At 42.4% G+C, this 16,704-nt stretch overlaps 1 protein-coding gene across 1 annotated transcript in view; it reads left to right on the forward strand.

Moving 5' to 3' along the window:
• LRIG3 (leucine rich repeats and immunoglobulin like domains 3) overlaps positions 1-16,704 on the forward strand; it is a 55,321-nt gene that overhangs the window by 10,296 nt on the left and 28,321 nt on the right. Inside the window, exons 2-3 of the mRNA XM_046665982.1 lie at positions 5,911-5,982; positions 6,186-6,260. Coding sequence (XP_046521938.1) covers positions 5,911-5,982; positions 6,186-6,260 — 147 coding nt within the window. The remainder of the gene's footprint in view (positions 1-5,910; positions 5,983-6,185; positions 6,261-16,704) is intronic.

Genomic DNA, 16,704 nt, shown 5'->3' on the forward strand with positions numbered 1-16,704 from the left:
CGAGGGCGGCCGCCGGGGCGGGCGCGGGCCGCTGGGGCAGCCTCCCGGCGGGGCGGCCGAGCGCCCGTGCCCCGCTCCCTGCCGCTGCCTCGGGGACCTGCTGGACTGCAGCCGCCGGGGGCTGGCGCGCCTGCCCGAGCCGCTCCCGCCCTGGGTCGCTCGGCTGTAAGTATTCCTGGTGCGGGCGGGGGGCGAGGGGCCGGGGCGCGCGGCAGCCTTTTCCGGGGCAGCTCCTCGTCCGGGCCCAGGCCTCGAGCGGCGCTCCGTGGGGCTGGAGAAGGAGCCGTCGGGGCCCCAGGCTCCCTCCCCCGGGGCCTGCGGGCCGCGCAGGTGGGCGCTTGGCGCGCCCCGCCTTGCCGCAGGTGGGCGAGGAGAGGGAGCCCCTGACAACTCCAGCGGAGAGGCGACATCCTGCGACTGGAGCGCGCCCCGGGGGTTTAGATGCGGCGGGAGAGGTGGTCGCCGGCGGACTCCGGGCGTTGGCAGTTCTGCCTCTGAGGGTGATCCGCTGGCTCCCCTAGACTTCCTGAGTGGTTCAGGGCCCTTTCCTGCTCCGAGCTAGTCATTAAACGCTCTCCTTTGCTTTGGGAAGGCCCCTCAACAGAGTTCGGTCACTCTCCAAACTATGGTCGACATCTTTTGTTGTTCCCTTCCGTGTGCTTCATTTCGCATTAGAAAACTCCATAAAGCCCCCTCCTCGACCGCTTTGTGACACCTCCTCGTTCTGGTAAGGAGTTGGGAGGACTGATCAGTAGGTGTGGAAGGGAAGGAGTTGGAGTTTTCCGAACCAGGGGCGTGATTTCTGTAGCTTCTCAGCGCGCCCAGACGGTTTAGGAGAGAGCGCTGGGTGCTGTTATGCAAGTTTTTGGACGCCAACTGTGAAGTCTGAAAACCTGAGATCTCTGCCAACTGCGTGGAAGAACAAGGAAGAAAGTGTAGTTTAGTTGAAAAGGCTGATTCTCTCCAAGTGTCGTCTCCTTATTCTCTTCCAGAGTTAGTTTTGTTAAAATTAGAGGACTCGTGTAAACTTGTGTTTCTTTTTTTCTTTTTTCTTTTTTTTTAAATAGTTACCCTGTTTAAAAGCAATAAAAGTGCAGTCCATCTTTAATCCTTAGATTTGGGCCTGGCGGAATTGCAATGGAAATTCTAAGTTCTTCAAATAATTCTGGTCAACTATCCTAACGCCCTCATAAGAGGGATAGAAAGTTTGGTCAGTAGTTTAAGAAACTGTGTTCTTAAATCGTTGTGCTAATCAGAATCTTTATTTGTGAATTGTAGGATTGTTGGCCGCCAAAAGCGTGTTCTTCGTGTTAATAAACTTTAGTTTAATCGAAAGGTAGAATTAGAGAGTTTTAGAGTGGTGTTTAATCTCCGGTCATGGAATGTCTCATTCAGTAGTTTTTATTACAATTGAAGAAAGAGATAAGAGCTTTAACCTAAAGCAGGAAGACTTTCAATTAGTTGTGGCTAATTCTGTTCAACTGCCTCTAGTGGAGGTCATGCTGCCTTGTTCATGAAATGTGAATGGCTCTATTGACAACATATGGGACTGAACGTTTGAATGATTGGAGGTGAACACCTATGAGTAATAGAGGGATGAGAAGAAGAAAACGAATCTAGTGCTTCCTGGGGTGTGTTTAGAAATGCTGGATCATTCAGCAAATCTACCTATATTCAGTAGTTTCTCAGTATCAGGTGGCATGCTGGGTCCTGCCAGCATGCAGTATCCTTTTTTTGTGAATTTGGATGTCTTTAAAAAATAACTGTATTGCTCTTGATTAGAAGTTGAGTTAAACCAAAAGGGGTTTGATACCTATTTCAACATTGTCTTAAAAGTAGCTGACCTAATTAGGATTTTGTTTTGCAGATAATTTGGTGGCACACTAAAAACAAATTACAGTTTATTTGGTTAGCACAATCTTTAATTACATTTCCGCTAGCAGTAAATTGTCTTGATACAAGGCCACATTCCTTAAATGTATGTGAAAATAAGTTCCACTTGTATAAATAAGCTCTAGGTTTGTTGTCAGAAGCCCCACTGTGATCACTCATCGGACAGCTCTGTCAGTCTTGTGCTTGTGTGACTTTTAACCAACTTTGTAGTTGTCACCAAGCCATGTGGCTAAATTCTTTATCGTAAGTGTTTTTTCTGTTTGTGCCTCAAGTTCTAGATGTCTCGTCTCTCCACCTTGGGAAGAAGTGAGACACCTGGAATTGACCTTTAACTTCTCTATTCCTTGGTGTCTGGAACGGGAGACATAAGAAAGCTGCTGCTTAATTTTGCATAGTTAGAAAGGCTTTTAAGTCGACTGTTTCCGAGTTCAGAAATAAGTAGAAAAATGCTATTGTTCTTCGCCGTATCTCAACTTCCTTTTCCTTAGGTAATGAAGATAGCGAAAGTTTGCCTTACGATTAGTTTACGAGAGCACTGTTCAGAAAGTTTGGTAGACCTTTTGTGCTACCAAAGACAAACAGAAGTGTATCTTTTGTTCTATTTGTTGAACTTGCAAGTTAAAAAATCGGTGTCTCTACCTATGATACATGTGTGTATGTGTCTTTCACTTTATTCAGTTGTCGTTTATTGCCATAGGAATCCCATGTGTGAAAAGTTGAATAGTTTGAGCTGTAAAATAATAACATTGTAGTTAGTTCTCCCTTCAGAGTAACTTCTAGTACTTTAAGGAAAGTGGCTCTTAAAACAGCAACTATGTGAAGTGTTGCTTACAACTGCCTTTAAAGGCAGGCTTGAGTTTACGTTTAGAGTTATGGCTTGTGCTTCCCAAGAGGTCTGAATCTAGTGGTCCTGAGAATGTGGGACTTCGCCAAAAGAGGGAAAAGTTACTCAGTTGCCAATGAGAATTTCAGTATTATTAAAATCTCGCTGAAATTTCAGGATTCTTTATCTTATCACATAGAAATGTTTGAGTGAGCTGAGCTCAGGCGAGAGTGCGGAAGGTACACACTGCTGGTGTGGCTCTTTGGTGTCTGCATGTTATAAATCCTCTGTTCAGTCCCCCAACTGGGGCTGGGGTGGGGAATAGTCCTTATGGTTTTCACAGCTGCTTTTCTATATTTTCCAGACTAAAACTTGAACATAGCAGGCTGATTTATGAGTCACTTTGGATCCATGTCTTAAAACAGCTACAGCCTGCCGTCTTGTTTTTCAGCTTTCCAGATTTCTGCTGAATTAGCAGCTCCTCAGGCCCCACTGGGATTGATTAAGAAGCTGGGCTGGATTTGCATTTTACAATTGGACTTGGAAGTCAGATTTCCAAATGCTAAAAGGAAGAAAATGAGAGCTGGAACCGAATGTTGTAAATGAATTATTTTCATAGATATTTGTTCTCTTGCTAATATGCAGGAAGAGAGACTGCTGTCTCCCACATAGAGTTTGATTTTCAAGTATTTGGCCAGCTGAGTTCTGGGTAAACAGTTAACACCTCCCTCCGTCACCTCCTTTCCCATTTATGAAGCTCACTTCAGAAAACCTTCTCAAAAGGTTTTCTGGGGAAGATAGTCAGTGTTGGACATTTAAAAGTGAAGACTCTGCCTTCCTGATTGACTGTTCTTATGGGTTTAAGAAAGCATCGATATTGTCCAACTTGAGTTTGTTTTTAATGGTCTAGCCGTAAAAACAATATAAGGAAGATTTAGGAAAATGTGACATCCTTTAACTGGAGAGTAATCGTTTCTGAAACGTAAACTGTATTAAATCTAAATTTAGGTGCATTAAAAGTTTCATGGCTTTAAGTATTTAGCAGTAAAAGTCACTTAAGGGGTGATTTTTTTTTTCTCCCACATATAATGTGGTTTTAATAGTACACAAAACTCAGGAATGGAAGTGTGTTGCAATAACTGAAATATTTAAGGTTGCCAGCTCCTGCTTCTGCATCCGAAATAAGTGGCCCCCAGCACGTGCACTGTTCTCTCAAGGCGGTTTCTCATTTTAAAGGCCTTTTGTTGGAGCTCTCATCCCATTACTGTTTGAAAAAACAGTTAAGCACTCAAATCTCTTTTCTCACAGGATTGCCCTGTGAAATAATCCTTAAAATGAAGTGGAGAGTGCCGTCTTAGTTTTTCTAATTAAAAAGAAAATCACCTGTATTAAATGTAAATGCCAGATCGGGTCCCCCTTTCCTTTTAAAACTTGAAACAATGGGAGATGCCATGGCATGTTGGTTCAGTGTGCTTTAGTTGAATGGGTCCAAGTGAGCCTTTCTGTTGATTCAGGCCACCTCCCAGGTGAAGGACTCTTTGCCTCGGTTGTTTTTTAAACCCTGTGGGAAATCTGTGACTGTCTGTGGTGCAGAAAGCACACAGGTTTTGTTTGAATCCTAACGTGAGTTGTTGGGCTCACGGCTTCCTTGATGAACTCCAGATGGACGTGAGCTGGGCTGTGAGGGAAAGTGTCTGGCTCCAGCGTGGTGAGCATGCACAGCAGTGGTTGTAATTGCAGGATTTTTATAGTTTAAAGACTGTGCCAGATTTTTTTTCGTGTTATAACTCTACCAGAACAAATCTACTCATGTCTGTTACTGTCTGGTAGGTCTTTAGGCAAACATGTTTCAAATAAAACCTTTGCAGATTTTTTTTTAGGTGAAATAGAGAAATCCAGGTTTATTCTCAAAACAAAAATTCAAAGATGAAAGATCTCTTATTTCTAATTGTTAACTAATGGACATGCACTAAGGCATACTGCCTCTCTGGATGTGATTTCCCTGCCTTTCTCTCTTCTTTTTTGGGCATACTTATGTGTATAACAAATGGTTCGTGCTTTTCTCCGATCCAGTTTGGTTATTTAAAAATCTTCATTTCTAAACACTGAAAGACTTAAATTAGTAAGGGTTAGTTAATCTCTTTCAGTGGGAGAGCTTTAAGACATACTGTGTGTTGGCCTGTTTTTCAGTAGCTGTTCAACCATTTCATTTCATTCACCCATTTTGAAGGTACATATTCAGTATGTAGACTGACACATAAGGAATATAACAAACTATTTGCTGGGTTTTGTTTCATATTTTGAATCTTAAATGCTGAATGAGATGACTTTCCTAGCCTAGATTATTTCACATGTAGGAGTTTTGTTTTGCTTTTTCTGTTTTAAATGATGTCCTGTGGAAATTGTTACTAAGTTAGATTGAGTCTTTGAGTAAGAAGCAGATTTATTTTAATGATTGAAAAGAAATCTGATCACAGGTTTCTGTACACTCTGCTTGACTTTGTTAGGTGGTTGATGTGGTTTAAATTATACATTACATTGCCAGATAGTGAGATTTGGGAAAGCCAGGAAAGCAGAGGGTTCAGGTTATTTTCAATGCTCTCAACACACACACACACACACATGCACACATGCATACATACACACACATGCACGCACAATGATACTTTAAATAATTTGGTGCCTTAACCCAGGGAAATAAATATCTGTGAAAAGCAATTTCTATTTTGTTTGACTGTAATAAGGACACTGGTGCTTAATTTCATGATAATGAAAAGGTTTCTTTAGAGGTTTTAGTTTCAGCAGCCTGCCTAATTAGCCACTTTTTGTAAGCCATGACTTCATCATATCACGTTGGAGGTGAGGGGATGGGAGGGGATGGGAGGGTGAAGCGAAACAGCCACTTCACAAAAGATCTGTTCACCCTGTGCCAAAACACATCTCCGAAAACGTTTGTGGGCTGAAAGCATTTGAATCTGCCAGCCTCCTAAACTAATTTTGTCCTCAGAGTTTGTATTTTTGAGTTTGGTGTTTGGGTTGCCATCAAGTTTATGGAACAGGATAGACCGGTTATTTCTTATGTTGTCACTAGTGTTGATAGAGATGTTTCGTAAACCCACTCTGTCCTGCGCATCATTAGGGACTATTAGTGATTTTTGGAAACTGCTTATAATTTTATTTTTGTTTTCTCACAGGGATTTAAGTCACAACAGATTGTCTTCCATCAAGGCCAGTTCCATGAGCCACCTTCAGAGCCTTCGAGAAGTGTGAGTCTTAGTGATTTTCTCTTTGAGGTTTGAATAAAATATACAACCCATCACACTGTTTAACTGTAAAGAACATTTGCATTGTAATAAATTATTTAAAATTTTTAACTTGGGAGGTATCTTTAAATAATTTTATAAATTTTTCACCTCTATGAATTACAGATTACCTAATCAGCTTTTTTTCCCTTTTTTGGCGTTTATAGGAAACTGAACAACAATGAATTGGAGACCATTCCAAATCTAGGACCAGTCTCGGCAAATATTACACTTCTCTCCTTGTAAGTGAATGTTGGCAGGATTTCTCACGTGTGTTTGCAAGGACCGCGGGTAGCAGTTCCATCTGGTCTAGAGCAAAGATCTTATGAGCAAAATATGAATGCTTCCTTCAGTGGATAACGGAGAAGCATTCTTTAAATGGGTGGACTTGTTTTCCAGCTCTCTCTTTCTCCTCAATTTTAAGTATCGTTGTAACAGCCTGCTTTCACACTTTGCCATCATTGCCCAACTGGTCTCCAAGATTCAGAGAAGCCGCCCTTGCCCATTAGAGACATGTATTTGGTTATATTCTGTCGACTAGGACTTTAATTCTGGGGTTACTCAATGGTTGGCCTGCAATCCGTGGATTAGGTAGGACAGAGTTCCTACTGGAGAATGAGCGGAGTTGTTTTGTAGGAGAAATGGGAGCTGCTAATAAGACTTGGGAGTATCCTCTTAAGTGCGGTGCCCGCAGTGGAAGCCAAGGTGCAGAAAGATCAAGTCAAAATAGCAGCTTTATACAGCTAAAATTACATTTTGTGATTGAAGTTTGAAATACCGTTGATGGCATTTTGCAAATAGGAGCTTTCAAATAAAATTAAAATTGTGTTAAGTTTTCTGTATTTTTAGGGCAGATAACATGTTTATATTCATGCATTGGAGATGTTTTGGAATAATTTTGACTTCCAGCATTTAAAGGTAGTATTTAGAATGTGCATGTTTTTAATTTCTAAAATTAAGTAGCTTACCTTAATCTTGAATACTTAAAAAGTATGTTTAAGCCACTAAAGTTAAAAATGTTTTTATCTTGTAAACAACTTAAGGAAAAACCCACCATTGTTAGTTGCTTCTGGGAAGGCGTTGGGAGGGTTGAAATTATACAGTAAATTTCAGGAAAGCTGTTCAATTAATTAAAGTGATCACTACCCAATTGCTTACATCTGGTGATTTATAGAGGTTTGTTTTTACTGAGGGCCCAGGTCAGCTAAGTCATGGGTGCAGCCGCTGTGTCTGCTCTCCTCTGTTTGAATAAGAACTAAGTGACATTTGATACTGATGTGGTTTTTGCAAAGATCAGAAACAGAAAGGAATGAAAGAAAAAGCAGTTGGTATTTGACAAATAAACACTGAATGTAAAAAACAGTTTTATGCTAGCATTAATACCTGTTTTCTTTGTCTTTGACAATTGCTTAAAATTTTGGAGTCTAGATGGAGTACTGGTTTTGGTGTCTTAAACCTCTTTAGCTGTTCTAATTTGACCAGTGGGGCCTTTTTACACCCCGGGGAATACTACCTCACCCTTCCGTCCTTGCGTTGTGTATTGGCAGATTCTGTCAGCGTGTTCAAGAGAGCCTTGAGGGTCCTTGCATGCTTCCCGGCTGAGAGGGTCTGCAGTGTCGTTGGGGAATCTGAGTGGGTGGGGAGAGCAGTCTTCTCTTTGGCATGGTATAGAGTTGGAAGCATGGGAACTTGTAAGGAAATTAGCAAGCTCTGTTGGAAATAAATGACCTCGCTATTTTATACTTTAAAGCTATAATTTGTCCTTAGAAAACTGAAATGAAATCTGGAAAGTTAGAAACCTTTGAAATTTGAACTCTTCTCCATGTTTCTGTATTTCACTCTAGCGAGTGCTGAATTATCTTTACCGAACTTGAATCATCTGACTTTCTTTCCCCTTAATTTCTTTCAGTGCGTCTAACCAGGGATTGCTTTGTTCATCTTACGTAACAATAGATGCTATTTATTACCTACCTTACATAGAATCTGGGAAGGGATATTTATGTGATGGGCCTGCTTAAATCTGGATAGTGAAAAATTGCTTGCATGCCTATGAAATGTCTTGAAAAATTCACTCTCTGGCTGTTTTCTTCTACTCATTTTGTTTTCTTCTGTAGACTTCTTTGGATAGTGCAATACACAGTTATTGTTTCCAAAGCATTGTTAATTTCTGTCTTGTGCTGTGTAGGGTAGAACATTTTCTTTTATACAGAAGTGCTTGAAAATCGTCAGAGCTAAAAGTCAGTACTTAAATACATTTCTGAAATTTCAAAAAAATTTGTTAAATGGTATAATATGATTCGGATTAGAAGCGTGCTGTAGCACCACAAGTAAGTCTTGTATCTTTCAAAGGAGTTTTCAGGACTGATTGACTTTTATTCTATCAAGACCCTTTTTTTTTTTTTTTTTACATTTTGTGGAGGAAAACATTTTTCTGAGTAATTTGCATAAATTAAATAACTTGAAAACATGTTAAAGAAAAGGAGAAATTACGGCCAGCCCCGTGGTCTAGTGGTTAAAGTGCCATGTGCTCCATTTTGGCGGCCTGGGTTTGCAGGTTTGGATCCTGGGTGTGGACCTACACCACTTATCAGCCATGCTGTGGTGGTGACCCACATACAAAATAGAGGAAGACTGGCACAGATGTTAGCACAGGGCTAATCTTCCTCAAGCAAAAAAGAGAAAGATTGGCAGTGGATGTTAGCTCAGGCCAATCTTCCTCAGCAAAAAAAAAAAAAAAAAGAAATAGTTGGAGTCTTGAGCATAAGATTTGATGTCAGTGCTCCATATTGTTGCTGCTCTTTATAGTAGGGACTCCCAGCTGGAGGAGCTGGACGCAGAGAAGACAATATCTGGTAAGACCTTCCTCTTCCCGCAGCTGCAGGAGCCCAGAGCTAATATTGGGTCAGAAGGCACCTCATGTCCAGAAATGAATTCATTTAGGCACCCATCCTGATAATGTCAGGGAAGCTTGGCAAAATGCCAGTATCTTGGGTTGATGGCTGGGTGGGTGTTGGACTTCCTTGGGAATAAGGCTCCTCTCTAGCGTTTTTCAGGATCTTTCAGAATGTAGAAGACCTGCGTAGACTTGCTTTTCTTTGAATCCCACGCAACACTAGCTGAGCAGTCAACTGGCATGCTAAGGGCGAGACATGGTTTGTGTTTTTTATTTTTCTCTCACAATTTCCTAGCTGTGGCAGGAGGTGTATTTTAAGGGAAGAAATGGAATAATCTTTGGAATGAACATGTCTTGTAGTAAAACTGTTGACCTGGCGTTAACTCAGTTGATTTTACCAGATGTGGTAGTTCTGGCTTCCTGGGATTGGCATGAGCTGCCCAAGCATTGGGTTTTTTTTTGAAACCTATGACCTGGGTTTGGGCAGGTTTGAATCTGTGAGTTCTAGAACATTATTATTGAACAAGAGCCATTAGTGGTCATTAAACAGAGGTAGCTGGGTCTGAGTCTTGACACTGCTGGTTTATACAGTATTGCCAACATGCAGGTACTTGCCTGGTGTCTTAGAGTTGAGAAGGTTTGGGTCAGTGAATGTCAAAGGGGTACTTGTTAAAAATGTAGATTGCCTGACCCATCCCTAGGGATTCTGAATTAATGGGTTTGCGTGGGGCCCAGGAATATCCATTTTAATACATCTACCCTGCTGATTCTGATCAGATTGCATAAATATTTCTGGAATTACTGATAGGATCCAGTTTATCATAATCAAATAAGCCTTTTCTATTTCTTATCTCAAAGGGATAGCATTTCTCTCAAGTCCATCATTTTCTTCATAAGCTGTCATTTTCCCAGAGATGACATCATCATTTTTCTAAAGAAGTTATTATAAATATTGGTCACCTTTGCTGGAGGGACCAAGCACTGACGTGTGTTCTCTCTGTGGAAAGCCATTGAAGACATTTAAAGCACAGCGAGGGTGTCAGATTTGCTGTTTGAAAGTGTCACTCTGGCTTTTGTGTGGAGAATGGCTTGGAGGTGTCGGGAGGGTGGTTTGTGGGGGGAGATGAAGAGGAGACCAGAAGTGATGACAGCACTGTCCCGCCTCAGTGCAGCTCCGTCATGTTACTCAACGGTGATCAGAAGCAAAACTCAAGTCAGATGGCTTGCAATCAATTGCTGGCTCTTCCTTTTGCTAGGTTTGTGACCTTGGGCAAGTTTCTGTTTGTCTGTCTGTGTTTCCTCACCCATAAAATGAGAATAATAGTAGCACCAACTCATAGGGTCCTTGTGAGGCTCTGGAGAGAGAATACACGTAAAACCATCCAGGATACACTGAGTACTTGGTGACCCTGAGCCGTGGTCGTGGTGGTGACGATCGTTCATTCAGCTAAAACTTAAGGAATAAATGAACAGGGCCAGCTCTGTTTTAGTGCTGGGAACGCAGCAGTGAACAGAGCAGGCAAACTCCCTCTTGTCGTGAAGCTTCCATTCCATTGAGGGACGAGAAGGACAAATGAGCAAACACTTGGAAAGGAGAGAAGACTTGAGCTTGTTGATAAGTGCTGGGAAGAAGGATGGACAGAGGGGTAGAGCAGTCTGACAGGGGCCTTGGATGCCGTCAGGAAAGGCTTTTTGAATATTTCGCAAATCCTGCCATGTGCTGGGTACTGTTTTAGAGTCGAGGTTCAACGAAACAGACAGAAATCCCTGCCCTTGTGGTGCTGACACTCTCGTGGAAGGAGAGAGACAAAAGTAAAGCAAGAGCTGTGGTCAGAGGGATAAGTGCTGGGAGGAAAGGAAAGCAGAGAGTGCTGTGTGTGGTGGGAGACGGTTGACAGTTTTCAGTGGGACTGTGCCAAGGGACGGACGCACTAGGAAGGCGACGCTTGAATCAGGGCCTGAAGTGGGGGAGGGGGTCGTCCCCTTAAGCCTCGCCAGCCCTGTCCAGGCCCGTCTTACCTTGTACACGTAGCTGTTACACGGTCATGAAATGATTTTGTTTGTATTTTTCTTCCCAACTAGACTAGAGGCCTCTGTGGCTGAGCCCTCTTCTCCCCGGCATTTAATGCACGTATATGGCATACAGTTGGTGTGCAATTAGTGAACGCATTAATGAATATTTATGGAACAGCCATGTGCACTTAGCATAATTCAGACTATAAACTGAGTCTAAACTAATGGCTAAAGATTTACAGTGGGGACAAAGCATACTTATGTTTTACTTGTGTTCAACTGTGTGTGCTTGGTAAAAAAAATAATTAATTATAACAATAGCAATAATAATAATTAAAAGAAAGAAAAAAAAACAAGAGAAGTTGTTTAAGTAGCGTCAGGATTCAGCTCTCCACTCTAGCCAGCGAGCACATGCCCCGGAGTGTGTGGGAAATGAAAGTGTGTGGGGAATAAAAGCCCCCTTTTCTATTTGCCTTTCTAAGCGTGGATGTCTCGGCCCACCAAGGATGACTTTGGTCTTCAGGGAGACAGGATTTTATCATAACCCTTGTGCTCAGCACACATGTGAACTACTTCATCAGGTCCTGAGCTAAAAATTCAAAATACGAAACAGCAAGAACATCAACAAAACACTGAAGGAAAAGCTGGCCCTATAGAACTCATTGAGAAGGGGGGAGAGGGAGGGAGGGAGGGGAGGAGATGGGGTGAGAGAGTATGTCCGTATAACAGTATGTTGCCAGTGTGTTAATGGCTCTTCCAGGGTGTGTTAATGATAGGTGGTTTTCCCCCATCCACTGGCTTTGGAACCTAATGCCGTGTGGGATGTGGTTCTGTGATACCATGTGCCCTCCTGTACTGGAGATGCTTTGTGGGTGCAGGAAAGTATGAGAGTCACGCTCTTCCCTCAGAGGTTTGTATGCTCCTGAGAATTATCCTGGGTGGTAGGCAATTCACGTGGCATGAACAATAGTGTAAAATTCTGAGAAGGGTGGTGACTTTTCCTTTCTTCGGTTTTGAAACTCCCTCAAGTACAGCGTGTGTAGTTCTCCCATGGCGTTTGTCACAAGTCTCGTTCCAGGATAGGACTCGTGTCTTACTGAGCTTTTGGTCCCCCAGCAGCCCAGCCAGTCTCTGGCACATAGGAGGTGCTCATTAAATATCTGAGTGGACGAGAGATCATGGGCCCTTGGGCGCTAGTGGAGAGATCTGGGCTGGGGATGTGTCTTGTCTCACTCTAATGACCTGTCTGACCTCAGGCAGAGTTAATTAACTCTCCTTTGTTTATCTGTAAAAACAGTGTAAGATGTCTGCCCGGCTATCTCCTCTGGTTCCGGTGAAGGATCAAATGGCATAAGGTACATGAAAGGGCTCTGAAAAGTGTGAGCAGCAGCAGCTGCTCCTGTTACACTTGCCGTGGGCTTAGCAGAGGAGCCAGGACTGGAGGCAGTGGGCCAAGGAGGATTCTTGAACCGGAGGGTTGCAGGAATCAGATACATTATCCTGGCGGCAGTAGATGAGGGACGGAGGAGAACTTTGCAGTTGGGGTGAATTTTTAGGAAGACTTTTGCTCTCTGCAAATAGTTCAAAAAAATTGGTGAGCACTCATTTATAATTAATAACTGAACAACCTTTCTAGCCTGAGGGCTTGTGTACCCTATACAGTGGATTTTGAGCTGCTCACAGTGCCCAATGGACCACCTACTATGGTAAGTGCTGGGGAACAGATTAAAATAGGACTTGGCCTCTGCCCTCAAGGGGCTTTGAGTAAAGAATAATAGGGGAAAACAGGCCATGGAGAGATGCTCCCAGTGGGGTGGCGCTCTGGATGCTAGCGAGATGCCTGGGGCTGTCCTGTGCAGAGGATGGGTGTGGTTTTAGTGTGTGTAGAGTGTGAGAGTGAAGAGAAGGAAGGAGGCTTGGGTAAGCTGCTAGGGATCAGCTTAGGAGGTTTACATGTTTGGGGAAGTAAAGGACTTTTTCTTTAAGCAGGAGAATGAAATGACTACATTTCAATTAAGCACAGCATCAGCTTCTCTCCTTTTTTCAAGTAGTCATTAAACAGTGTTCATTTTCCAAATCAAGTGCCATAAAGACAAACAGATAATGTAATTTTGATAATTAACAGTTATTGGCTTGCCACATACCTGCTTTCCATCCGTCCTTAGAACTGTTCTGTGCTCTGAGCCCTGCTGTATATTAGTGCCACGTCTCTTTTTTCCACAAAAGGAAACTGGCCGTGGGGTGGTAGTCCTCTGAGCGTTGACTTCGGTATGATGAAAAGAGTGGGGTTGAACTAGTGGTTAGAAATTGGATCTGCAGTATTCTGTTACCTAGATACTGAACACAGCACCTTATTAAGTGGGAATTGCATTCTTAAGCATACATTTCTCATTACATTCCAAAAATCAGACTATTAAAAGAATAAGTTTGGGAGATAGTGATTTCAGAGACTGTTGCTTGTTGCATGGCATAGAGTTTATTTAAATAACTCATCAAACTCAATTTATAACTTTTAAAATATACTGATATTTTAATAGGTCACAGCTCGGAGACAAAGTTGCACATAGGGAAGGCAACTGTTACATAGGTTTTCAAGTGATGATGTAGCCAAGTAATTTCATAACCAAGCAGTAAAGCTCAGTTAGTTGTTTTTTTTTAAACCACAGCCTATGTAAGTCAGTATTTGAAAGGAGGTCACCAGCTTGTCATATTAATTAAGGAAGTTGGGAAGAAGCTTTCTCCAAAATTGGAACTAACGTTTCTGGGGAATCAGCGAGCTTTGTTCTGATTAAGTGGACACAGACCATATCTCATCTTTACCCACATCTGGGTATAGATGTGCCCATGGAACTTGACCACCTTACTGAAAAAATTGTCCCAGAATGTATGTTCAACTGATGTGGATAAATGCACTAGTGTCTTCAGACGCAAAGGACGTTGCATTAGGGGCTACAGCCTTAACCAGTGCAAACAAGCCAGATGTTATTCTGTTTAATGAAATACTCTCGTGAAGCGCGAGTCTCACAAAATAAACTCGTAAACATCTTACTATGATAAGTTATCGTCTTGTGTTGGATTTTAAAATGTTTATATATGATTTGCACATAAAAGAGAGTTTACTGTACACAGAGCTGTATTTGTGACAAACAAACCGTCTTAAGTTTATTTTCGCATTTAATCATAAACCGGTCCCCAGAATACAAGTTTGCGAGGCTTTTGAATTCTCCATTCATAATGACTGTATTCGAAACACAGATTTGTGATCATGTCACAGCTCTTTGAACCCGTCAGGAATTTCCCACTGCTGTTAGATCAGGAACAGAATCCTTCTCGAGACGTGATGCCCTGCGTGATCTGAGTCTTCCTTTCCTGTGGAGCCTTCTCCAGACTCAGTCCTCACTGGTAGGAATGTGCCAGCTTGTTCCTGCCTCGGATCCGTTTGCGCAGGCTTTTCCCTTTGCCTGGAATTTTCACTCCCCCAACTTTTGTTAAGTCAAACTTAGCTTTCCCCCCAGACATTTTCATGTGTCCTTTATTTATGTCATCTACTTATTATCATACACGCAGTCACATTTTTCAGTGGCATATTTGTGATTCTTTAATGTCCATTTTCCCCTCTGCAATGAAACTTCATAAAAGCTGACATCATGGCTGTTTTTATCCCATTGTAACCCCAGCAGTGGCACAGAGCCTGGCACATCGTGGACACAGGATACGTGTTTGTTAGGTGAATGACCGCATGGATAGCCCAGTCCAAATTAATGTATTTACTTAATTGTAGGAAAAACTGTTCAGCTAACCTTTCTGCTCCTGCCCCTTCTGGCACACTTAAAATTTTCATTAATAAAACTTGCTTTTTCCAAGGTAACAGCATTCTTAGATTTGACTCAGTGAGCACTGGGCAGCTTTTTTCATGGTGGTTCTTGGAGCCCATAAAGTTGACCCTCATCCCTTGAACTTGAACTTGCAGGATCGCTTGTCACAAAAACTCCTGCATTACCAATGTTTATTCTGAACCGACCCCATTTTTCAGCCTTTCCCTTAACTTTGTTCTAGCCTTTGAAGTATCAGGTACAACTTCTGCCAGAGACTTCTCTGTGCAAAGTGAAGCTTCTGCTGCCAAGACAGACAAAGCAATAAAGTTACAGCCAGTTGCTTTTCATGATCCGGGTGGCAAGATTCAACATGTGTCTCTGTCCTGGCCTACTTACTTGTCCTCCTTCTCTTCCTTGTTTGAGTCTCTCTCCTATCTTGCATAGACCAGAGGTTCAGGGCTCTAGTTGGGTAGAGAGACCAAAAAACAATGAAACAGGCCTTTAACCAGTACCACCCCTTCTTTCTCTGGCTGAAAATTGCTTAGGTACTAAATTCAAACCATGAAAGGATAGGCAATTATAAATATAAGCACCTCCTTTCTAACACTTCACGTCACCTGCCTGGCGGCCTCCCTCCCTCTCTGCGATGCTTTGGCCAGTGGACAGAGCAGTCTCCGGAGTGAGGTTGAAGGCGCAATGAAATAGTAAGGTAATGTGCATGCTGCAAGTACCGTACAGCGCAGGATAAGCATATCATTCGACTGTCAGTTTTACTCTACATGAGCAGTTTTAAATGTTTTTATGATAAAATGAACATATGGAGTAGAGTCAAAATGAGCATAATTTTTTAGGAAAAATAAGGTACTTCTTGAGGTTAGTCACTGTTGGCCATGTGGTCCTGCGCGCAGCATCGGCCTAGGAGTAGAGAGCTGTCTTCCTTAAAGGTGAATGGATCTTCACAGAATCGAGAGGGTAGCTGATTGATTGATCAACCCCTCTTTCTCCTCTTCTTCTCCTCCTGTCTTTCTTGCTTTCTCTTCCTCACCACCATCCCCATGTAAGTATCAAGAAAAAGGTGAGGGGAATTAGAAACAGCTTGCTGTATTATATAACTGGTCATAACCCATCTTTTGGTTAGTTTTGACTGTCTGCATGCAAGCCTAGTAACTTAGAATCAGAAGAGATGTTTCTCTCTGGAGAAATCTCTGGAAGAGAGGTTATCCAGCCTCCCCTGAGCACTTCCAGGGACAGAAGCTCACTTCTTGGGGAGGAGCCATTCCACTGTGAGGAGTTCTAATTGCTGGGATTTTTAATCCGTTAAACTGAGCTCTGCCCTTCTGCATCTTCTCCCTGTTGTCCTAGATCTGTGTGCTGGGGAGAACAGTGCCTTCTATTTTCTGCATAATAATACTTACAAGTCTTAAAATATAAGGTTTTCTTAAAGCCTTCTCTTCTCCTGGCTCAAATTCCGTATCCCATTTCTTACGTGACATGGGGTCTAGACCAGTGCAGTGCAGCAGTCCTTTCTGCGATGATGGAAATGGAACCCTTGAAATGTGGCTAGTGTGACCGAGGAATTGAATTTTAACTTAATGTAAATAGCCACATGCACCTGGCGGCTGTTGTCCTGGACCCTCCAAGGTCTAGACCCTCAGTCTTCCTCTCACACGCCTCGCCTAACGTGACAGTGTAAAACATGGGGCCCAGAGCAAGATATTTGAGATGTGGTCTAATACGGAATATGAAGGCGTCATCTCTCTTGACCAGAAGCTTGGACATTAATGAAGTTTAAGATTATATTAGCATTTTGAGGACCCTGTTGTATTACTGGTTCATATTGAGTTGTGGTCAGCTGAAATCCGTAAGTCTATTGTCGTTTTCATAAGAATGACTTTCAAATAGGCCTTTTAAAATGATTGATTGAAAATTGAAAACACTGCCTTATCCCAGCTTAATTTTTCTGAT

This window comes from Equus quagga, chromosome 1 (genome assembly GCF_021613505.1).
Source record: "Equus quagga isolate Etosha38 chromosome 1, UCLA_HA_Equagga_1.0, whole genome shotgun sequence".
Taxonomy (NCBI): domain Eukaryota; kingdom Metazoa; phylum Chordata; class Mammalia; order Perissodactyla; family Equidae; genus Equus; species Equus quagga.